Raw genomic sequence first — 25937 nt, forward strand, 5'->3', positions numbered from 1 at the left:
GGCAGTATTTGGTTAAAAATGTTCACAGACCCACTGTTCTATAAGACTGGAAGCGACATGCCGGAGATCTCACCAGTAAAGCGACATCAGCAAGTCGTCAACAACAAAGGTCTTCACACGAGAAACTTGTTCTACCTCACACAGGCCACTTTGGAGCCGAGAGACCAGGAAGCTTAAGTGCGAGATACAGAGAGGTGTGAAACAAAAACACAGTCTTTACAGCTGTGACTTCCTTTGGTTGTTGGTGGCGAACACTGATGTGGACCAAATGCAACAATCTTGACACCGACAGGAAACATTAGCCAGAGAGGAGTGAAAATCCCCATGACAATAAGGCTCCCAGGTTACGATGATGCTGGGAGCTTACTGCAGCATTTGTAAAAGTCACCCCCAAAAAGGAAAAAAAAGGTCAAACAAAGCCTAAAGAGGAAACTAAAGAGGTCTCTTGAAGAAATGCAAGGCTCTGCAAGAATGCATTCTTGAAAAACATTGGCCACATTGCATGCATAGCCATTCATTCTTTTCTTTCCTCTAATCAAGGTCATGTCGCGGATCCAACTACACTTAAAAGGTTGGTGGTCGATTTTCTTTAAAAAGCTGTTGAAAGGGATATCATGGCAGGAAAGCCAATGCCAAGAAAGGAAATCAAGTTGATTTTGTGTTTCTTTGATTCATACCCAACAAGTACACACAAGCCATTTATGTAATAGTGGAGTGAAACATATAGTGTGATAAGACTATACCTATGAACCACAATTATGATGAGAGCAAAAATGTTAAGTAGGACCTATTGTCCTTTTTAGGCTTCAATACAGCAATCCGACATCGGCCAATGTGACCGACGTTCGACTCACAGCCGTTCACATATTTCACGTTTAACATAATGTGTATACAGAAGAAAAAGTATTCAAAATCTATCTCTGGATAAGACTTCTGAATACAAGCAGTTACTCTGAAAAGTATTTTTTTTACATTGCAAATTTGCTTGCCATTGCAAACTACTGCACTAAAATATTGTAGTGCATTTTAAACACGTTAAGGCTGAAAGCTGAAGCACGCAAACATAAGGACAAATATTTTCTTTTTTTGTTGTTTTTGTTCTGCATTAAATATAGCAACACTAAGTGACGCAGAGAAAAAATGTTGAGTAAATGTCAAGAGTAGTGACTTGTCTTAGTGACTGACTTAATCATTTCTGGCAGATTTGTGATGCTGGTGTAATATTTGGGTGAGTGTCCTGAAATAGGACAAGGTTTGTTTAATGAGTGTCCTGCTCTAAAGGGCCCTTCATTATCATTCAGCTCCAACACCTGCTGTTAATGAATTAACTAACAGAAAGGACAAGCGAAAGTCAGAGGACACAAAGGCACTTGTTGCTTTACAATGAGCAATGTGAGTTATGCTGGATGACCTGTCTGATAACAATCCACTGGACCAGTATGGCCTGGTAAATGTGGGCGTGGCAGCATTTTGTCTTCAGAATAGTGGGTCAGAGATTCCCACACAAATCCTACATTCCTGCACAGTTCCTTACCATTACTTCATCATTATTTTGTGCTTTCATTTGTCGCACCATCACAACAATATCTTACTGTTGTTGCTGTAAATACATGGAAAAGTACAAAGTCAAGTAGAGGATCTACGATAAGCTCCATCTTCACTTTCTCATTTTGTGTTTCCAATCGCCTTTCAATTTATTGCCTTCTCATAAGCTAGCGGCCACTTCATATCCCTTTGTGCTATACATACTACATGAACTACATGTTGTTTGAATTTGTCTCTGTAGTTCATATCAAAGGGGTAGAAACACGGTCTCCTCTGAAACAATTAACACCTCAGACACTTGATGAAAGGTAATAAAACACAAACACACACCCACAGTAAACCGGCAGAACATCAGGGGATGGGAAAGACACGCAAACACGATACCCGGCACACTCATTTACGACTGGTAGTCAACGCGTATGCAAACACACAAACAGTAACAGGGCTTATTCACTGCACCCAACATCAAGTTAAGAAAATTGTTATACTGTATACCGAGCAGAATCCTAAATCCCTTTGTAACCTTGGACATGTCGAATGGAATTATGGTAAAATTAAGAAGAAAAAGGGACCATTGCTCACTCTGCAGCAACCAGTCGCAGCACGTTTACATGAGAATGAGGGAGTGAAAACAGTTTTTGTTTTTGTTGCTTTTGCAAAGTTCGGCGTCCACCAAAGTTTTTTTTTTTAAAAGTTCCCTATTCACCCATGATCATTACGATGTATTAAAAAAAACGTCAAGACCCATTTTAGAAAAGTGATCTTTTCCGTCGCCAAAATGCTGTTGATATAAAAACATACTGCCAAAGGTCTTGTGCAAAGGCAGGTCTGGAACCTGTGGCTCCAGCAAGCTTCTCAGACTGCCCAGACTGTACTGCTTGTAAGGGGTTAATTTAACCTAGTGATCTAGATACACATACTGTCGATACATATAGATGCTTTAACCCATCAAAACCTGAAGCCCCTCCATCTCTCTCAAACCTACGGTTGTCTTTGAAGTCACCCTTGAAAACCTGACATTTTTGCAGAAATTAAACACCTACAAAGTAAGTAATATCTGAGAAACATAGAAACATAATTCCAAAAGAATTTGGGAGCTTAGAAATGTGGCTTTCACACAGGTCTTTATTAATCTTTATTGTTTCAATCGAAGATGCAAGTGAAGCATTATTTTTAATACAAAAAAAAAAAATCGAGTGTTAATTACCATGCTGTGTTTTCTTACAAAGATGTTAAAATCGCCATTGTCTACGAACATACATCTTAACCATATATCACGTTTGGATGGTTTCATGGCTTTAACGTCCGCGAGCGTGTCGTCTATATCACTGCCGTGACTTATAGCAGAGCTCCCGCGATCGACTGTGCCTCGATTACTCCTCAAAAAAATTCTGGATATCCTCCGACAACTCACGACACGATCACACGTATATTCTGATGCATTTCATTGGCTAAGAAAAAAAAAAGAAAATGACTTATCCGCTTTCCCGGCTTTAAAGAGAGAAACATGCAACAGCGCTCCCGGCTTTAGTGGTAGAAACGCTCTTGTGCGTTCCCGGCTTTAATGGGTTAACTGCGCCACAACTGAGGAATATGTTGGACAGGTTGCACAAATACAACCTTTGGATAACTTGAATAAGCTAAGTTTCAACTGAGATAATACATTTCATCTGGTAAGGGTTCCTTAAGTAATAGGGCTTGTTAACTTCCAGTGCCTTATCTCACATTTGATAAACATTCAAGGAAGAATGATATGCACAGGCTTGGGAATATGATCAAAGGGCTTGGTAAAAGTGCCAGTAGGGTAATAAATACTGTAGAAAGGAACAGGGCAGTGCCTGACTTGAGTCACCTCACTATGGGTATTTCCAGGTTAAATTAAAAACCATAATGACCCTTCTGACAGACTTAACCTGTGTTGGCTGTTTTAATTTGCATTGTTTTAGTAAAATAACCAAGTAACCATGTGAATCAGCCCTGCTTATACATGGTGAATTAAAGCAAGGGCCTTATGATGTTTTTCTATGTGACACAAAATTATACTGGTCACATGAGAGAATGAAAATGGGTGTGAGGAGTGTCAGTGGCACGTTCAAATACCAGATATTTGCGATGTAATCAATTGGAAAAATATTTTAGATGGTAAGTACAAAAAATATATATATATAACAACTGGAAAGACAGAAACACTGAAGGAGCTGCAGGTTTTGTGACAAGTTACAGACAGTTGAGCACATCTCCCAGCTTCCTCATATGTCTGGGCTATGGTGGCAAAACGGAAGTCTTGACTTACAAAGGAAAACATCCAAACCCAGCAATACTTGGCAAAAACACAAGACAAAAAAATTCCCAAACACATGTGTGAAAGTGTGCTATTGTGCAATGAAACCAACGTTTTTTGCCATTATTCCAAAAGGTACTTTTGGCGCAAGCACTGCTAATCACCAAAGGAACATCATACCCATAGTGAAGCATGTGGAGGCCACATCCTGCCTTAGCACTATTTGTTTTTCTTTAGATGGAACCGGGGCCTTAGACAAGGTGGAGGGAATTATGAAATGTGCCAAGTCAGGGTTTGCACAAAACCTTCAGCCTTCTGCTACAGGCTGAGGGTGAAAAGGAACTTCATCTTTAAGCATGACATTGACTACGTTTACATGCAGCCAATAAACCTTTTAAAACCAGAATATTGGCAGTATTTGGGTATTTAAAAGCCATGTAAATGCACGCAATTACCCGAATAAATTACGAATATCATGCTTGGATTACTCCCTTTCCAACCCGAATATGCATGCGTTTGTACGGCAATCGGAATAACCCGAATGCACGGCCCACTATGCGCACGCTCAACCGCAAGGAATCTGGTCTTTGTAGTACACACAGCAGCAACTAAATCCAGAATAGAAAGGGAGAACATCTCAGACCAACTAATTACATGCATTTTTATTCCCTTCCTCTTTTAAAGAACCCTCTATCTTTGTCTCACTTCTATGGTTCTCTCTAATTGTTAGCTAACATCTTATCTGATGTTGTCTGACCACAAGTAGGCTACATACACATGCAGAACTCACACACTGCAAAGGAATAGCATTGTCAGGAATACTGCACATCTATCCTCAATCCCATTTAGAAGGCAAATATTAAACTTGAGCAATATAATGTAATCCTCCCTGTAAACCCCAATCAGTCAAAACTCGGTTACTAAAGATGTGTCTTCTTTATGATGCCATACACTTTTCTGTGTACAGGTACAGAAGAAATGGTTAAAGTTGAGCAAACTATTTTGAATCCCGTTTCTAATCTGTTTCCACGTTTTAAGATAGAAATTTGCTTGATAGTTGGAGACCCAACCATCCATATACATATTGTGTTTTAAAACAGTAGTACCTAACTGTATTGATAATACAAGATGGACAAGCGCGCAGTCTCGGATGCCAAATTGCGAAGCGAGTCGTGACTCGTGAGCACCTCAGTGAATGGGAGTGAGCGCAATGGAAAGTCATCATTTATACCAGTGTTTTTCAAACTTTTTTGAGTCAAGTCACATTTCTCTCATTGAAAAAAATCCGGCGGCATACCACCAGCTGAAATTGTGGAAAAAAAAAGCTCATTTTAACAATACAAGATTTATATTGTTTATATAAGCATTTTTTAACATTGAAGAATGACGTTATATTATAATGTCTTGAATAGGAATTGAATAATCACAAAGAAAAACATATTTTATATTGATAGTTACTCAGTGTGAAACATGGGTCTGTTTGGATAAACATGCGTCACTAATTCGCTTGTCTCTAAACAAAGACGATTAGCTACCTGCTCCTGCTTCTACTTACTGGTATGGAAGAGTACTACAATGTAGTCACTATATGATTACGCTGCCACGCGCTAGACCGCACAGGCACACAAAGTAGATAATTTCCCACGGCACACCTGACAATATCTCGCGGCACACCAGTGTGGCACGGCACAGTGTTTGAAAAACACTGATTTATACAGCAACTAGTGTGAGTTAAGTTTGGTGGCCGTTACCGATGTCACAGTGTGATATTTATTGCAATATTGCGTGCTGCAGTAAGCCTGACTGTATTGCTGGAAAGTTCACGGTACACGGTCTGGTCACTAATTTGACAGCGTCATATTTCTTATTTTTAGCATTTGAAATGTGATACTGTCTACTGACAGTGATTTCTTTGCTGATCAAGTCGGAAACACAGGAACACTGTGAATAAAGCCAACAGGTACACTTGATAGATAAAGCCAAGTAATAATAAAACAAATAATCACCTTGTTTCTTTTTCTGTTCCTACTGAGATGCTTAAACTTGGAGGACAACTTAGCTTTGATGTGTTGTCCGAGGCAAGGGGTGGAAGTCGGGCGAAGTGGAACTATTGCTAATACAGCCTGCACGATATTAACCGGGTGTGAAAATTGTGGTCGTGAGTAAAAATTAAACCTTACCACAAGATGTAACTCCTGGCAAACCAAAAGAACATGTTTACAAGGGTTGCCCTTATTTACAGTTGTCTTACAGGAATCATATTCAGTGGTTCTGTGAATTCAACATTGAGTGTGTACCTACTACCTGCACTAATCAGATGAGTTGGTGCATGAGCAATGAAGTCAGAGGCAGAACTGCGAACTTCCTGGTCTTCATCCTGCAACAGCGTAAACAGACAGCTCCACAGAGACACTGTGCTGACCAGACCTGAACACAAACACAAGTACAATTCATATGTAGACACACAAAAACAAATCAGGACGTTTCCCCCCCCCCCCCACGCTTTTTTCTTCTTCAAAGTTTCGCACCCCCTTCAGTATCCATCACAAATTAATTTCCTGGAAGTTGGGTCATGTTTGAGAACTCACCAAGTGGCAGCTCCAAGCTGGTCAGTAGCGTGCCTGTTGAGTCCACCAGCACCTTGGCAACCATCAGCTTTACTTCCACATGCTGCTCCTCACTGCAGGATGAGCACACCAGTGCCCCCCACTGTGTTAAGCAAGTCATTATACTTGCACCCTGCGTGACAGGTCCATGAGGAAATTAAAATGCATGTAAAATGTACCGTCACTCAATAGAATACAGGCTGGTGAAAACAATTGTTGATATGTTTCAGTGTGAAACAATGAATTAAAAAAAATACTGAAAAATAACTAATGAAAACTGGGTATTATTATATTTGTGTGGTCCAACAGAAAAAAAAAAAATCAAACAAATGAAAACAAAAACGATGTTTGCAAAAATAAAGCACCGATTTTCATTGGTTAGCTTTGATTAAATTTATTTTACTTGTCAGTGTCAAGGTATTTCAGTGACCACGGTGTTTTTTTTTCTGTCTTTAACAAAAGTAGACTGCAGGGGTCTTCAATCCTGTTCCTCGAGGGCCGCTGCCCTGCCTGTTTTCAATCTCGACCTGCTGCAACACAGCTGATTCAAATGATCAGATAATGAGCAAGGTCTGCAGAAGCTGGATAACGATCGTCATAATTTGAATCAGGTGTATTGCAGCAGTAAGAGATGGAAAACAGGTAGGACAGGTAAGACCCCTGGTATACTGTGTATAGAGTAAGTAGTCACACTAGGAAAAAAAATGATTCATACAAAAACCATATGCAGAGATATCGATTAAGATGTATATACAGTAGTAATTGATAATAAAATCAAATCATAACACTTGGAAGAGTCCCACATTTGTCAATGGATGATTGCTCTGAAAGCCCATGAACAGTAAATGAACCTCTCAACCCCAACAAACCAATTGAACACTGTAAAACGTTCATGCAAAAAACAAAAATGGTAGTCTGTACTAGTAACTGAGGACGTGCACGTGTTCAATATGTGTGAGCTACTAAAACACCAATGGCGAACCTTTGCACTGTTACGTTTGATAAAGACATTTACAGGAGCCTACTCACAAAAATGTACTTACAGAAAACAGTCTATTAAAAAATGCTTTTTGAAAAAACAAAAACAGGACAAACAGTTGGTGCGCATGTGCTTAGGCTTTCTTTACCATGGGCAATCAACAGTTACTGACCCTGCATGCATATATTTTCAGATGTTATTGTCAACATCATAACATCGTCAGGTTATGTGAAAAATTATAAAAGCACAAAAGGACATTTTCATTAGCTTGTAATGTTTATGTCGATTAGATTAATTTGGTAACAGTGGTTACTTGAATTCATGGAAACCAGCACAGGTTGTTAAATATAAATATGTATTTATCAATGCAGTCAAGCCTTTAGATCAGATTTTACCTTTGATTCTGAGTTGACAACCTGGATTATCAGTTGAGATAGCAGTGTCATGGCTGCACAAAATAGCTGCACACTAAAACACACAAACACTTTACAGTCAGTTAATATCAATTTACATGACTTTGGTTAGCATACTTCACAGTTTTGCCCATTACGACTCTTCCTTTAGGATTTTCATTTCAGTGGGCTTCATCCTCATATGTCAGTGGATGTTAAAACTCGGGAGATGAAACACCTTTTAGCACTTTAAGTGAACCTACCATCTAATCCAACTTTGTGCGATTTTTAAAAGTGAGGATGTGACTTTGCAAACAACAACTTGCAAACAACACGCCAGTATTAGCTTACTTTCCACAAAAGAAGTGTGCTGGCACTCTCCAACACGTTATGAGTACAAAAGGCAGAATCCCATTCAATCGCAGGGAAGATTAGGGCAACAGCAACCCAATCTCATTTTGCCTTGCCTCTAATCATAACCTTGAGGCCACTAGAAGGGAAAGTGGATCCTGGGGTTTGAGATGGTGGTCAAAAAGGGCTTTTTAGGTCTAATACTCTTTGTAACCTGGTCTGTGTTAAGGCCTGTACTTTCTTGAAATGGTGAGAAAAGTGCAGCAGTGGCTTGTCAAGGAGGTGTGTGTCTGTCAGTGGATGTCAAAAGGATTACAGTCTTTGCATATACACAAATACTGGAGTATTACATGCCATATCCGCCTGTAAGAAAAGTCTCCCTGACTCAAGAAACTACATAAACAAAATGTAGCTAAGAGTTGAAAACCCTCAAACAGAACAATGATGTGCCAGTGATCTTATAGAAGACATGTATAATACTATTAATACTATTATCCCTACCAAGACTGTGCTATTGGAACCTTAGATTGCAAATACTGTACCGTAAAGCTTTCTGGAAAAGCGGTTGTCTGCTCGAGACTACATACAGTAATTCAAGTGTGGCTAGTGAACCTCAATGAAAAGTGTTCCCTCATTAATTCTTTTTTGGCTATTTTTGTTCCTTGAGTCAGACCAGTCAAGAAATGTTGATTTTATTACCAAACACTGACCGGTTTAAAGGGGTCAAAATAGCTTGATAACAAATACATTAGGGCTCGTGAACCCATTGCACCATCATTATGACTGTAGTTGCTCTAAGAGTGGGAGCCCCGCTTTTCCATAAAACTCCAAAGGCTTGCCTTTTAATGCTGGGGGCAGGCACCATGTTTGAAGTGGAATCGTTGATTAGTTGTAGGTGAAAATAAGTCACCTGGCGCAGATATTCTTTGAACAGCTAAAAGACAATATCGGATTCACTTCATCCTTTGATCTTTTCAATCATTCTTTATTTTGCTCAGTCATTCTACATACATTTGACAGCTTACGTCTGGCGACCGTTTGGCGAACATTTGCGATCTTGAACGAACCCTGACGAGAACAAAACATTCGCTACCTTCGCAAACACTTGCAAATGTTCACCGCTCAGCGGGATAGGGGCTTTAAACACATGGGAAAATAGGGACCTACATGAATAGGATGGGACCTGTCTGGATTTCATCACTATAAAAAGAAACAATAATATTCTTTCTTTGTCAAGCATGGTTCCTCTGAGATGCGTGAATGTGACCGTCTTCTGACCTGTGAGCCGTCCTCTGAGTCAGAGCAAGCAGGTGCAGCAGAAAACTGTCCTGAGACAAATGCTGCACACTATCCATCCACTGGAGCTCTCCACTACAGCTCAACACGCTCAACACCTGGAGCACCTGAGGAGAAGAAAGGTGAAGGGAAGATGTGGGCGTAAGAAAAAGTAGGAGATATTGATGTAGTCCCTCTTTTTCATGGTTTGCTCCAACATACACACTCAGAGCTACGGGTGAGTGAAGTTATTCTGGACAATCTATCAAAACAACGTTGGTGTCCTTTCTCTCAGCGTGGCTTGCAAGTTGTGTTTTGCTTATGCAGGTCTGAGCCTCCCTATTCACAACCCAAGCCAGGGGCACACTTGCACACTCCCTCTAGCACCTGCCCAGAAGTATTCTATATTCATTCATACCGCTGTAAAACCTTAGCATCCAGTCAGTTCCATTTCCAGAATCTTAACGGGCTTTTGGGGGAGGGGGAGGGCTTTTCCCCACTTCTTCCCACCCTCAGCCCCTATTTTTTCATGCACCATTTTATTTGCCAGAGGAGGAAAGACGTTGTTTTCCCCCACGTCAAACCCCCATTACAAAACACACATCCTGTGGAGAACTGTTGTTGACATTTCTCCAGCATATCTCATTGATTATTTTCTCTAGGAGGCCCTTATGTGTTATTTGGTCTTTAAAATAAATATTATCTTGTAGAATTTGTGTGGGTGGAGCATTAAGTGAGGGGGTGACAGCAATACAAGTAATGTGTGAGTATGCCCTTGTATATTTGTACATGCTTGAAAAGGAACAGTGAAAAAAAAGTAGCAGGGCAAACCTCTTTGTAGATATAGTGTCTAATTGACTGACAAAGAATTTCATTTCCGACCTCCGGCATAACTTTTGAACACATCCCAGTGAAGGTGGGGGACATTAAGTCTGAATGATCTATGTTCCGTGCCACCATTGCTGAGGCGGCTGGCTGGAGCTGTGGCTGTAATGTGGTTGGTGCTCATCATTGCGGTAATCCCTGAATCTGTTGGTGGACACCAACGGTGAGGGATGCCGCACAGCTGAAGGAGGAGTCCTATTGGGCCGTTTTGGCCAGTGGGACTCTGGCAGCAGATGGGTACCAGCAGGTATAGTAGAATATGGCTTTGGCGGTAGCTGTAGCAAAAACTTGGGTGTGGTTGGAGTTCAGTGAAGCTATGGAAAACAACTTCTGGATCGACTCAGAGAAATTCTGGTTCATCCAGAGGGATGGGACACTGCCAAAATCGACTTTGGATGTTGTGGTTTGGGGGGTGAATACCTCGAAGACACGGCTACCAACAAGGAAGCTAAGCCCGGGGTCTCTCCTACCTCTGTGGTTGAGGTCCCTGAGGTTTTCAAAAAGCTCCTCGGTGGCAGGGCCGCAGGGGTGGATGAGACCTATCTGGAGTTCTTTATGGCTCTGGATTTTGTGGGGCTGTCTTGTTTACAACTCTGCAAACTTGCATAGACAATGCCTCTGCAAGTCTGAGACAGTGGTCGTCAGTCAGAAAAGGGTAGAGTACCCTCTCCAGGTCATTAAAGAGGTGAGCCTTTCTGATCAGGCTTCAATTTTCCACTCTTACATATGGTCACAAGTTGTGGGTTGTGACAAAAAGAACAAGATCACAGATATGAAGAGCCGAAGTGAGTTTCCTCCGCAGGATTTCTGGGCTCTCCCTTTATAGAGATATGGGAAGAAGCTTGCCCATCCTGGCGGCTCAGGAATTAAACTTCTGCATTGAAGAGGTGGACTGGCCATCTGGTCAAGATGCCTCTGGACATCTCCCTGGTGAGGTGTTTTGGGCACGTCCCATTGGACAAGGCCCCTTTGAACACCCAGGACAGGCTCACAAAATTTAGATGAGTTTGTCACAATAATGATTGAAACAGTTATGACAGTGGTATTCTAGAAGCAGGACTGTTTAATGTGGTAAGCATAGCACATGTTACTCAGTCCAGATCTAGATCTTATCTCTTCGAGTGTTGCAATCACATCCAGTACAAGAGATGGCAAATAGCCCATTGGTGTGGCATGTCTTTGGCGCAAGCAATGGTCCACTGAACAGAGCTGACACTTAAAAAAAATTACCTGATGGGCTTTAAATCAGTGAAAAAAATCACATTCCCACACACACATGAAACCAAAAACAACAAATACAGTACAAAAGCATGAAAACTAATCCTGGCAGTGGTGAACTGTGTCGTTGACAGACAAAAGCCACCTAGCAGGACACAGAAGATCTGATGGCAAGCTGTCCCAAGTTTATGAACACACTGAAATATGACCTAGTGTTGAGACAGGAAATAGGCTGCGTTTTCCTCTCCAAAAGCAGTTAGAGTGCAAGCCTCGCAAACCTTTCTTGAGTGAGTCAGTGAGACCGAATGAGTCAACTTTCTGCCAGTGTGCTTGACGTATTCTCCTGTGGACGATTAATGTCTCACGTAGGATGAGTTTGGAAATTCAATCAATTTGCACTAAATGTCATTGTTGTTCAGTGAAAATGGTAGGAGGAGCTAAGTTTTGCAGAGTTCTACACCCAAGTTTGCAGTTCAGAGCTTCATGGCCAGAAATGAACAGTGGATAATGCACATGCACACACACACCTCTTTGAAATGGTCTAGAAACGAAACAAACAGATTTACCGATTATGAGTGTATGCGCGTGTGTGTGGGCCTCACCTTGGCCAGACACTGGGGGTGTCTTTCATGAAGAGCTAGGCTTGTCAGGTTCAACAAGGTGGTTTCATTTAGCCAGGCAGGTGTCCTCTTCTGCTCTTCCTCCTGTTTCAGTTTCATCAGGACCCTTTCCAGGACCAACTCCCTCACCTCATACTGTGGGCACTTAAGCAGATGCTCCAGGAGCCGGGTTGTGAGCGGATGCCTCCCCCACAGCTCAGGGATCTCCACGCAGGCACACAGGGCTATCCTGGTCAAGCTCAGCATGTACTGGATGCTGCCTGGCTCCACGTTGGACGTGGGGCTGTTGTTGGTGACCAGCGTTGAGGTCAACAGGAGGGACAACGTCTCTTGACGGAGCTTGTTGATGTCTGAATCTAATACAAAGAGGTAGAAGCATTATTTAGATCATACAACCAACTTAAACTAGCCGAAGTTAGGATTGCTGTTTGATTCATTCTTAGTTTGCAAGTGCAGAATAAGGTATATACTGTATGTTTATTTTTATATATATATATATATATATATATATATATATATATATATATATATATATATATATATATATATATATATATATATATATATATATATACACCTGTATAAGGGATGTCACAATGTTGTGGTATCACGATATTAAAATTGCCACAATATATCCTTGTCCTACAAAAATTAACGATTAAATTAATTTTAATCGTCGACGCGTCATTTATTTATATATTTATTCATTAGGCACATTATTTTTCTTTCGAGACTGCGGAGTCTCGCTCTTCTCCCGCTGGCTGTTTTCCTATCTGCAACGCACATGCTCAGTGGTGGTGTAAACAGAAGCACTGTGGGTAAAGTAGTGTAAGCCTTACACTGTAAAGGCTAATTCGTGCTGGCAACAGAGTCCGAAAGTTACGGCGCATTTCACCAAATATACTCAATACAATCCAAACCTGCCTTTCATGGCAATACGACGGGCATGCCCAATCATTTTAAAAAAGGAAGCAAGTTATGGCTTTTGCCTGATTTCATATCTGACATAGGCACAGTTGTGTCTAGAAGCTAGCTGCAGTCTTGCATTTATGATTAATTTGTACATAAAGAATTTAAGCTGTAAGTGAATGATGCTTATTATAAGAGCAGCAGCTTGCTGCTGCGATTTGCCGCGATTTACATATTATCTGATTAGTCGACTAATCGTGATTACTGTTAGTGATTAGTCGACTAGCAAAATAACGTTTGTGGCAGCCCTACATCAGACGAGTCACAATACTGTCAGATACATCTGGGGGATTTACAGACTTTAATGCCTGAAGGTGATGGCTGCCTTGGCATATGGAGAAGGCATGCAGATTGCAGGCTTATTAAATATACTGTGGTTAGATGTTTGCATTGCAGGTGGTTGAAGTTATATGATAGTGAGTCCACTTTTTATGTGGGACCTTGAACATTATATGCCTATGAAAAATGAGCATAATAATGATCTTTAAAAAGCTGCGAAAAGACGTGTTTCTCATAATGACGCACACACACCATCGTTGATCATTTATTGGTCATGAGATTCTTCATCATCATCATCCTCATCATCATTAAGGAATAACTTGGGATACACACAAAAATAATCATATTGATAAATTAGCATAGATTAGTTTTTCATATTATAACAGAGTATAGGTTCCAAAAATTATCCACAATTTGGTGAATTTGTGAAGGCTGAACTGCAAATACGCGGGGATTTACTGTATATATGAAGGGTTTTGTTCTGGTGTGTTAAATTTCAATTCATGTATTAAGTTTGGAATTAAAGTTTGCACTCGAAACAGACAGATGTGTTTTTTTCAGGGCCCATATCGATTATTAGTAGTCAAGTAGTAAATATTAGCGTCAAAATAAACATACATTCTAACTTTTTACTCTGTTGAAATGTCTTTAAGCATATCGTCGCTGTCCTGTGAAAAACACTTATGTCCAATTTTAGATTTTTTTTTTAAATGTTCACATTAACGCAACGTCTGTAACGTAGACACACTATTCACGTAAAAATAAGAAAAATGAATAAAATTGACCTAAGTGTTTTTCACAGGACAGCGACAATATGTTTATTGAACACATTTTCAGATTTGCATAATGCTGATTTTTTTCTTTTATTATTATTGTTATAAATGTTTGCCAATATACATATTTGATGTAAAATTCTCACAAAGAGTTCAGGGAGCTCCCAGGGTCATCAGCATGTCTTCAAAAGTGAAATGAAAACTTAAACTATGGGCCCATACAGTTTGCTACAGTAAATAAAGTCCTCCAAAATGTCTAAATGATAGAAATGTTAAGATTTCGCTTATCTTTGTTTTTATTTCAAACAAAAAACAAAAAGTGCAGAGTGTTCCCAGGGTCAATAGAATCTCTTATAAAGTTAACGGGGAATTTAAATAAATAGTTCCATGAAGTACAGCACAGTTTTGAATTGATTTATTATCGGCCATCAGATTTTTAAAAACGGCCGATACCAATATTCATTAAAACACCAAATATAATCGGCCCGGCCGATAATCGGTCTATCCCTAGTTTACGCCACATTAGCCATGGCAACTTGCTTCCAACTTGTTGCTATGGCCACAAAAAAAACAAAAAAAAACAAAGCAATACAAAGTACATGCGGTAGCTCTGCCCTATTGCTTTTAAGTAGATTTAAATGAGCACAGCTTTGAGAAAACAAAAGCTATTTTTGATCAGACATAAAGAATCACATGATAATTGCCAGAGCCCCTGGCATATTTAGTTGTACAGCCCTGCATATTTGGATGAATACCACTGTAAAGTCAGTATCCCAGCTATGACTACCATTCTTTTTTTTGTATTTACTCTGTCCACAGTACACCATGAGTCGTTTTACTAGTCATGACAGTTGATTTGTATTCAAAAGCAGTGTATGAAATGTGCTTTCACACTACATGACAGGCAGTAGTATTTACATGTGACATGTCTACCTCAGTCATCCTCCCCTCTCAACCCCCATCATCATTGGTGTCATTACTATGTTCCTGCCCACCATTATGTCCATTAGACTATGCCTGTTTGGCCTTGGACCCCCTTTTGAGGATCAGGTTCCATAGCAACCTGTCCTGTCTCCACAGTAAACCAGCCCATCTCTGCAGGAATGCTGCATTTCCCGCTCTTTTGTCAGATCACATTTTGACTTGTGCTGCAGGGCTGGATTGAATTGCATTGGGTTCTGTCTACATGAGTTAGACGTGGCTGTCAAAGCAGGATCTGTGTGTGTGTGTGTGTGTGTGTTTGGAGAATTACTGCAAGCAGGAGTGCAGCTTTGAATAGTGTCAAGTTACTATAATGCTGCATTGACTCGAAATTTGACTTGCATTTCAGAGGAAATAGTTAGGTTTGTGTGTGCCGATGTGTGTTTATTTGTGTGCCCGTAAATTCCCAAGTGTGTACGTTCACAGGTGGCTGGGTTGGCACAGACTCCAAAAACACTGACGCAAGCTTTCCTGTAAAAAAGAAAATAGGAAGGCACAGAGTTTTTTAGGCTGGCTTGTTGTCTACATCTAGTGGATCATGTGTGTGTGTGTGTGTGTGTGTGTGTGTGTGTGTGTGTGTGTGTATATATATATATATATATATATATATATATATATATATATATATATATATATATATATATATATATATATATATATATATATGTGTATATATGTATATTAGGGCTGCTTGATTATGAAAAAAATATGAATGACGATTATTCAAATGATTGATTTTTGCTACAAAACAAGAACGAGGTTAAACATGTAAAAAATATTAAGACAAAATTCTTTGAAACGCTATAATAATTTAAGTTAGTTTTGGACTCAACAACATTTACTAAATTAATTATTAAAAAAAAAAAATTAAAGTGCAAATGTATAAATTAAAGTATGGTTTCCTTGTATAAACAAACGAGTTAACTTGCTATGCACTTATAAATTGCCAAAGTAGTAACCTGCTTGGAGTAAAATGCCAATTTTGACAGAATAACAGACATGCTATTCATCGATACATTTAGACCTTTGTCTGGAGCCTTTTTTGTTTTGTTTTTAAAGTAATATTTACACATAGTAAACAAAGTTAAAGTAATTTGCTTCTGATAAATCATAAATTTAATATGCTGAGTATAACTCATTTAAATGTTGACTGTTACGTAATCCATACAATACTTCTAAATTACAGTAGACCACATATAAACTTTATTACAATATAATGACCAATAATATGTTTGCAAATTGCATTTGAAGCAATTTGAAACAAAAATGAACACAAAAAAATTGACTTCATAATATAGACTACACAAGAAATTTAACTTAAGTCACAGTAATAATGTTTAGCATGGTTTCTATTTGTGTGCTAGTAAAAGTAGTGTATATTTGCATAAGATTGCTATTTAAAATAAATCCCTCGTGCCGATTGCGGACGACGCCAAATCTAACTCTGTGTTTTCTTGCTTTGGTGTATCATAACATCATTGTAAACCAAACAATGGTTGAATAGATTTGTTGTGTTGCCGGTGGATGCAGAGACAACTTGCACTTTATACGGCTTTGCTTGCCGTCTTCCACGGCAAACCGAAAATGTAACCAAATAAGCGATTTTGACTTGCCTTGCTTATTTACAAGTCGTTCCCGTGGCGGGTCTTGTGCCATTTTTAGGTCTGTTACTCTGTTAAAACGTTGAGTAGGAGCGTGTGCAGTGTGACTTGCGGGGTGCGGGCTCGCTGGCTAGCTAGCCAGCGAGCTTGGAAAGGGCGGCGCGGCGGACTAACTCGTGTGCGCATGCCTCAAAACAACTCAAAATTAGTATTAATAATCGTCCTTTTATGATTACGCCAATTTTGTAATCGTGAAGTGTAATAATCGAAATCGTAATTGAATTCCGATTAATTGCGCAGCCATAATGTATGCATGCATATTATGTATATGTATATTATGTATATGTATGTATATGTAGGTCTTAAACTAGGGCTGCCAGAAACGATTATTTTGCTAGTCGATTAACTAACAGTAGTCGCGATTAGTCCACTAATCGGATAATATACAAATTGCAGCAAATCGCTGCTCTTATAATAAGCATCATTCGCTTACAGCTTAAATTATTTATGTACAAACTAATCATGAAGACAAGATGATAGTACATTCAACTTGTATTAAACTTTGCAACTCAAGCCATCATTCCCGACATGTTTATAAATAAAGGAGCGACTTAAATTGATGGCAATACACTGGCCTTAACATTTTTAGCTGTAATTCTTTAGTGTGTTTTAAAATTGAACCAAAACTATACACTATGCGGAGTTGCACTAATACAGTGAAATTATCTATGAATGCAAAAAGAAGTACTTGTATACATATTTCACTCTTCTTGGGCACCAAGACTTTTTTTTCTTTTTAACGGAAGGTAGTGAAATCAGAGGAGTAAATTGGGCAAATGCTCTGTCCTAAAGAAAACTAAAACAAAAACTTCTATTGGTTTTTCATTTTGTGTTAATTTAAACTTCATCAAAAAGGTTTTGTTATTCTTTTCACTAGCATGCATAATTTAAAAGTAGTAAATTGATCTACACAATCAAAATGTGTTATGCACCTGTAACAAAAGGGAAAGGAAAACCTTTTTTTTTGCACTATAACATAGTATATTACAACAAACTTAATTATGGATTTTATTGTTATGTGATGCCGATGGGTGGCACATATGTCATTTTTGTGTTGAGTGCTGATATTTCCCAGTTCATGAACGCATCACTCTGTTTGCGAGTGAGAGAAAGAGAGAGAGCAAGCGTGCGCTTCCTGCTTCGATGTCCACCACGGACATAAACACACAGAGTTTTGGTTGTTAATCAACGGGAGTTTACTGAATAATGGCTGCTTAATCCATAAAAGATGCTACGACGTGTTAGCGTGCCAAATAGGAGCGTTACATCAAACACACCGTAACGTGTGTATGCTAACTGCAGCTAGCTTCTAGACACAACTGTGCCTATGTCAGATATGAAATCAGGCATAAGCCATAACTTGCTTCCTTTTTTAAAATGATTGGGCATGCCCATCGTACTGCCATGAAAGGCAGTTTTGCATTGTATTGAGTATATTTGGTGAATTGCGCCGTAACTTTCGGCCTCTGTTGCCAACATGAATTAGCCCTTACAGTGTAAGGCTTATACTACTTTACCCACAATGCTTCTGTTTATATCACCCGGCTTACCACCACTGAGCATGTGCGTTGCAGATAGGAAAAAAGCCAGCGGAAGAAGAGCGAGACGCGGCAGTCTCGAGAGAAAAATAATGTGCCAGATAAATAAATATATAAATAAACGACGCGTCGACGATTAAAATGAATTGTCGACGATTTTGATCGTCGACGTCGTCGTGATTAGTCGACTCATCATGGCAGCCCTAGTTTGATGTCAGACTGACACCACAATGAATGGCTGAGTTGCAAACTTCACTCAGCATTATCCCCTAACAAAACACTCATGCCGCGCAAACCCAAATGATGTATGCTTCCATCTTGTCACCTTTTTACCATCCATTTTGCACTTAAAGCACTCGAGTATAAGCCTTTGGAATAGATCTGGTCTTACTGTACAACAGCCCCCACAATGTGTGGCGTTCATAGAAAGCATCCGTTGAGCCATCATTTTTCTAATGCATACCTTGTTTCTAAAAAGAAACATGTTGTTGTGAATGTTGTTAAGTAGCTGCTTACTTCAGCTTATTGTAGTCATTATTTGTGTGAAAACAGTATCAGTGTATACATTCTTGAGTAATGGTCGTAAAAGGGGTCATTGACCTGTGCACAATAACTTTTATTCACATCACCTTTGTGTGCAAGTGGACACTTGTGCCAGATGTAATGAAATTCCTTCATGACATTCCTGAGATATCATGTTCCCATGAATAGGCTGGATGGATGGGCAACCTGAGAATGCATTGACTCTTATTACAGCTGGTGCAAATGCATTAAAATCTGGTTTTTGAACATGCTACAGTGCATCAGCATGAATGTCAATTGTGTCCAACATGGGTGTGGATATGTGTGATGCATATAAAGATTAAGAGTTTGGTTTGCCAGAAGGTAATTAAAAACATAGGAAAATGTGTAAAGTCGTATGAAGTTGTACATGTGTGCAAGTGTGTGTCGGTGAACTTTGTGGCTATCTACAGTACAGTCCGCAGCCCTGTAAAAACTGGCAGTAAAGTGGCTTTGCTGTGTCAAGCTAGAACCTCGGCTAGACACGTGCACATGCTCTTACATGCCAGCACACAGCTGGATTTCACATCGACTTCCACCATCATTAGCTAAACTGTGAACAACAAAGCCCAGACACTGCGTGGGTGTGGGTGTGTGTGTGTGTGTGTGTCTTTGCATGTACTTCCTGACAAGAGAAATAAATAACAGTTGGCTATGTAGTCATTTCGTTCAACACACTACAAGTTGCTGCATTTTTGTCACTTACATACCCATAGTACTGAAAATGTATGACTCAAGTCAAAGTAAAAAGTAGTACTCCAAATAATTACTTCAGCAACAGTAGGTAATCAGTGGAAAAACACTACCAAAGTACTACATAACTGTTCGGTAACTTCTGACTTATTTGTTTTTAATTAGAGTATGAATGTCAAATAGACAAAAATATTGCCCTATAATGTCACTTCAACTAAAGCAATCATGAATTAAATCGTTATAAACTAATACAACTTAAGGCAAATTTAGCCACAAGAAATGGTCTTAAATTGACTTTCTTTTTTTAAACATGAAACAGTGCAAATGGCTCACCAAGCAGGTATTACATAGAGAAGTGTAACGTCCTTTCTCAATTTGGAATTCTTGTTGACTGATATCAACATTCAGACTTTTTCAGGCACACAGGACATAGCTTTTGTTTGTCATAGTCTGAAAGGTAAATAAACAGATTGAATGTGAGGACAGGGTTTTCTGCCTCTTCCAATGTGAGTCGCACAGTAAGGAAAGCCTCCATTGTTTCGGCCAAGTTTCACGTGAAATTAGTCAGTTTGAAAATTTGGCTTGCGTGTTGCCACAGAGACTTCGTGTACAGGCGAGTTACTGCCTGGTGAAATGGAGTCAAACGTCACTAGTTGGTATATTCAATTGGTAAAACAGTCACCCGACAGCGCCCAAGGCACAAGACTCGTTGATGAACCAAAACAGATTGTGCAAGCAGCAATAGATACAAATGATGTCAGGACTACAGAGCACTTGTTGAGTTTATCAGTCCAACAGCTTGCATATAGAAGCTATTCCTCAGCCTGGTGGGGTGCTACGGACGCTCTGTAGCCCTCCTGCCTGTGGGAGGAGGACTGAAGAGGGTGTGTGCAGGGCGGATTGGGTCCTTGATGATGCAGAGAGCCCTTTTCTGCATTTGCTGGTGAAGTCGTCTGCGGGTGTGTGAAGATCTGTACCCCACAATCTTTTGAGCAGCCTTTGCAGTCCTTTGAAGAGCCTTCTTTATTGCAGCTGAGCAGGCTGCTAAGCCACACCATGATGCTGAGGACACACTCAACTACAAATCTGTTGAGGTTCCTCAAGACACAGCTCTCCAGTCCGTCTCGATGCAGCATCCAGAGGATGTAGAGAAGTTGGTTAGTCTTCCTCAGAAAACAGACGACTTTCGGCTCCAGGTAAAGTCCTTGTAAAGGTGGACCGCAAGATACTCGTAGCTGGAGACCACTTCCATGGATGCTCCTCCAATGTGAGGGGGTGACCGTTCCTCCTGAAGTCCACCACCACCTCATTGGTCTTCTTTACACGGACGCAAAGATTATTAACTTTGAAACGTTGATGTTCTACCTCCCCACTGTAGTCTGACTCATTGTTGGGTCATCCATAAAATTCACTATATGACAGCTCAGAAAATTTTCAGCGCAGTCATAGGTCAGTGCGTGTGTGAACAGTGTAAGGGGCTCAGGTTACACAACAGGAGGGGCTCGGCCCATAGCCATAAGCGAGAGACGAGGATGCTGTTTTTGTGGATCCTGACAGCCTGTGAGCTGCTGGTCAGAAAGTCCAAGACACAGTTCTCCAGTGATGGAGTCAAGAATATTCATCTTTTGCACCAAATTCAGTTGAAGGCAAAACCCAGGAAGCAGAGGCAGATGTAGGAGTTCCTGCTTTCCAGGTTGAGGACTGTGTGGACCACTGATGAGATGGCATCATCAGTGGAGTGGTTCTTCCTGAAGATATACTGGTGAGAGTCCACAGTGAGTCAATAGAGTTTTTGATCGGCTTCTAAAAGCACTTCACGAATATCGGAGTGAGGGCTACTGGCCGATAGTCATTCAGACCTGTCAACGAGGAGGACTTGGGTATGGGGATGATGGAGGCAGTATTTAGGCAGGTTGATACAGACCTAGGAGCGAGGTGGTGAAAATGTCTGATGGCATCTTGGTCAGCTAGTGGGCACAGTCATTCAGTAAACACCCTGGGGTATCCTCAGGGCCAGAAGTCTTGCTCGGGATAACCTTTTGCAGGGTTCTCCTCTCGTGTGATGGATGATAAGATGAAGGGCATGACATTAGGTGGTGGTGTGAGCCAGGCGTAGTGTTTTTTTTTTGTTGGGTGTGGTCCACAAAGCAGATGAAGAACTGTTTGAGGGCATCTGGCAGGCAGGGGTCTTTTGAGCATTGAGCTGGTGTAGTTTGTGATACACATAATGCGTTTCAACATGCTCCAAGTGTCATTGGAGATGAAGCGGCCCTAGATTTTCAGAGCATAGGAGTATCTGGCTCCCCTGATACACACAACAAGGGTTCTAGCTCTCTTCTTGCTGCCCTGAGTGCTGGCCCTTCATGTGCCCTAAGGGCAGCATCCCTAGCCTTCAACAGTACTTTCACCCCTGCATTCAGCCGGGGCTTTTAGTTTGGGTAAAAAGTGATGGTCTTGGTGGGGGAGACATCATCACCACATTTTGAGATGAAGTCTAAGATGGATGAAGCGTATTCCTACAGGTTCACGTCTCCTTCCTGATTAGATGCTTCCTTGAACATTTGCTATTTTTAGCACTGAAAACAGTCTTGAAGAACAGACACAGTATCACTAGGGCACATCTTGACAGTCCTGATGGTGGGCTTGGACCATTTCCTCAGTGGTTTACAGGCCTGGACCAGCACTATGAAGATGTGGTCAGAGAAGCTGAGGTACGGCTCTGTACGACATATTTACACGTACACAAAGTCTAGCGTGTTATTTCCCCACGTTGATATGGCGACATGTTAGTGAAAACTTGGGAGAGTCAGCATCAATTTTACGCGCTTAAAATCACCTGTGACCACATATAATGCCTCTTGGTGCTTGGATTATAGGGAGCTAATGGTGTCATGAAGCCCCCCGTAGCACCTCGCTAGCGTCTTAACATTAACATTAGCACAGAATAATGTATACATCATTGTGTACAGTAAAATGCTCTATTTCCTCTACACAATGGTTGCAACGTCCACTGTTTGTACACCAAGTTTTGGTGGAATAGATACACACTGCATCCCTTGTCGGCTTGAAACAGCTGTAGTCCATTGATCTTGAAGGCCGAGTCAAGCATGTTGTTGTTTCCACGTTTCCGTCAAACAAAGCACTGAACAATTCTCCAATTCATAGGAACCACACAAACTCAGGTGAATTAAGACCATTTTTTTTTGTCCAGTGAGCGAATGTTGGCTTTGAAGAATAATGGTATTTGTGCCTTGCTCACATTTAGCTGAGCTAGCCATCCAGCACGTTTACCCCGCTTCACGCGAGTTGTGTATTGCTCCATTTGTAAGAGTTGCAGTGTGTTGAGAGTACTTTTCCGCGTAGAAGAAATAGTTGTCATTGAGCTCTACATTGGTGTAGTTCATCTGAACTATACTATCATTTTGTACATTCTCTGAGCACCTATACAGTGCAAAGCAAAATACTTATAGCTTAAAGAAGTGAGAATCCTTGCACCAAGGAGACTTGTGAACCTTCAAAGAGGTTGGACATATTTTTTGAGGCAGAGGGTAGTGATTTGGATTGGCTGGTGCAGATGTCGGGCAATAAAAGCACTTCTTGAAGTTCGACGATGAGTGAAAGTAGCCAATTATGGGGGAAAACAAGGTTTAGCAAGCTGTCAGCGATGGATATCAATCACATGTACTGTGGTTGATAAAGGTCTAATTATGGGAATATGTTTTATGGGTGTTTTGCTACTGTCCAAAAAGTCCAGTTTAACGATATTTACAAAAAAAAAATCTGTACAAATTTCATTCCGTAGATGCATTTACTCCAACTCAGCTCAGAAGCAGATTGAGGTTCTAATACTTTCTAAAAGGTACATAATGAAAGCAATTTCTGCTACATTAACATACAATTTCTTAAGGCCATTTATAGCAAGTCACTTTTTTTTCTCCAAACTATTTATTTATATCACTGGTGTCGAACAGAATTCTTGCATCTCTATAACCATCACTTTTCAGGAAACCAAAAAGACAGCATGCTTGTTTAGCCCATGGGTCAGCAACCCGGGGCTCCGTAGCTGCATGCAGCTCTTTCCTTCTTTCGTTGCAGCTCTGCATGGCTTGGAAAAATAGTGTCCGATTGAGGTGTATGTTATTTGTAAAAATGTTTGCGGCTCTCAGTGTTTTCTTTTCAGTGGAAACTGTGTCGAAATGGCTCTTTGAGTGTAAAAGGTTGCCGACCGCTGCTTTAGCCATTGCCTTTAGCCCCATTGCATCAGCCAAGAGAGCGCATCATTTTCAACATTTTAGATTGGTCAAGTATTTGTGAAAAAATAACAGATCCACGTGGAAATTTGAACATAGGAGGTTTCTGCCCGACAGTGACCATATATTTTTATGATCATAGTGAATTTGGGTGAATGGATTAGACCTGCTCATCACTGTATACCTGTTAACTGATTCATGCGTTGTGCTGCGTCAGACGTCAGAAACTGTTGCTGTGTGTAGAATGCAGCACGCATTCTCTCTCATGATTGGTCTGTTTAGTCACTTGCAGCGATGACGTACTCAGGTTTCCCTGTCTAGGTTCCTCATTAGACAAGGCCTCTTTTAGGGTAATTTATTTGTCACAACGAAGGAGAGGATCGGCACCACAAAGCTAGTTGCTGCTGCTGCGAAGCAAGCTATCTTGGCGGTGGCGTGGTTCTTGTGCGTGTTAAGAAGCCTACACAAGCATAAACCACCTACGCTGCCGCCTCCTTGATCAAATTCACAATACAATTAAATGCATCACCTAGTCATCTAGGTCCCTTTGTTCTAGCAGGCACGATCTCCACTGCTGTTGCTGTCCCTTTGTTTGTTGTTCGGCAAAGTAAAAACAGTGACCGGAATTGTCCAGAAAAAGCAGAGGAAACTCCACCCTGTGGTTTCCTAGCCAACATCAGCCGTAGCGACACCCTCTGACCTGGAGTGAAACTGCAACACATTTTCAAAACAATGTGTGTGGGTTGCGCGCGAGTAAGAAGCCAAACTGTACGCGACTTTGCCGCAGTGGCATCCACACGGTCGCTGCCCGCGCGAGTATAAAGGAGTCTTTAATGTTATGTTTGAGGTAGTGCTCAGTTTAAATACACAAAAAACAGGGAAGTGTTTAAAAAGGTTTACGGTAGTTCTACAGTTTTCTACAGACAATGATAACATAAAACTGCATATAAAACTGGAGACGGTTGCCTCCGCCTTATTTTGGGCTGCCTCTTGCTCTAAAAATACTGACATAATGAAATCTGTAATTATTTGACCAGCATTGCGCTAAGTTGGGTGTCATTTTTAAATGCCCATTGTAGTTCCACGCCACAGTGATATGCTGTATCAAAAACAAATAATCTTAATGCAAGTGCGTTGGTCGATTTTTAAACAGGTAAATATTGTTTGATATGGAGGGAAGCATGGAAGTGCGTTCAGTTGAGAAGGAGTAATATTATTATAACGCAAAGCTGACGTTAGTAAAGTGGAGAAGAAAATGTGACATTAAAATCACTGGATACCTGAAAATGTTGGCTAATGGCTAACCATTATTCAGAAACAGAAGAAAAATGCATAAATAAGGATATACGTAAAAAAAATAAATCTTTTTTTTTAAATCAACGCTTTTCTTTACTTTGTAGGGAGACTAAACACTGCACTGGACGACACTGAATGCATGAGGACATTTTTAAATGAGAGATTTATAAAAACAGAGCAGGACTCCATCTTTAGCAGAGAAGAGGGAATCAAAGGAGAAATGAAGCAAAAACAGACTAATAATAGAGGCAGTAAAAGGTGTTTAAATAAGAGGGAAGGTGCTTATTTTGTTATGTAAGGGGCCAGGTCGGGCTAAGCCTGGTCCTGAATCTACTGGCTTGTTTTAAGAAATCCTCGGTATTTCCACTGTCAAATGCAAACATGTGTTCAGCACATGGCCAACCGAAAACACAAGTTCCTCACCCTCTCCTCTCCTCTCTTTTTTCATAGCACTCAATAAACTGGGTCAAAGGCACAAACCCACCATCTGTCTGAGATTGCGCGCCATTGGTTTCACATTCCTCCTGAGGAGACCCCCACTGAGATGGGTCTGCACACATGTACACACAGATACACAATTACAAATCCACAAAAACACATAGCAGGGTGCTTCACTGAATGGTTTTAGGCATGACTTCTGTTAACAGTCGGTCTAGAGGGAGAGTGCCGCGCACAGCCTTGCCAGCAAACGTTGCAGGGTCATCTGTTTTGATTCACAGCAAATGGATGGGAACGCAGTTGTTGCTTATTAAGATCATATACATCCCTTCAACAAGATGACATC

At 40.5% G+C, this 25937-nt stretch overlaps 1 protein-coding gene across 6 annotated transcripts in view; it reads right to left on the bottom strand.

Annotated features, from left to right (window-relative positions):
- Positions 1-25937, bottom strand: part of thada (THADA armadillo repeat containing) — a 102606-nt gene that overhangs the window by 9929 nt on the left and 66740 nt on the right. For 2 of the 6 annotated variants that reach the window (XM_086044784.1, XM_086044788.1), the window contains exons 32-37: positions 25638-25703; positions 12135-12508; positions 9433-9557; positions 7807-7879; positions 6415-6565; positions 6128-6253 (exon numbers count right to left, since the gene is read on the bottom strand). In XM_086044784.1, coding sequence (XP_085900910.1) covers positions 6128-6253; positions 6415-6565; positions 7807-7879; positions 9433-9557; positions 12135-12508; positions 25638-25703 — 915 coding nt within the window. Of the gene's footprint in view, positions 1-6127; positions 6254-6414; positions 6566-7806; positions 7880-9432; positions 9558-12134; positions 12509-25576; positions 25704-25937 lie in introns of those variants that run through there. The other 4 variants (XM_086044785.1, XM_086044787.1, XM_086044786.1 and 1 more) reach the window with 4 other exon arrangements.

Source organism: Filicampus tigris, chromosome 11, assembly GCF_054856515.1.
Source record: "Filicampus tigris isolate MCC_2025a chromosome 11, RoL_Ftig_1.0, whole genome shotgun sequence".
NCBI classification, from domain to species: Eukaryota; Metazoa; Chordata; class Actinopteri; order Syngnathiformes; family Syngnathidae; genus Filicampus; species Filicampus tigris.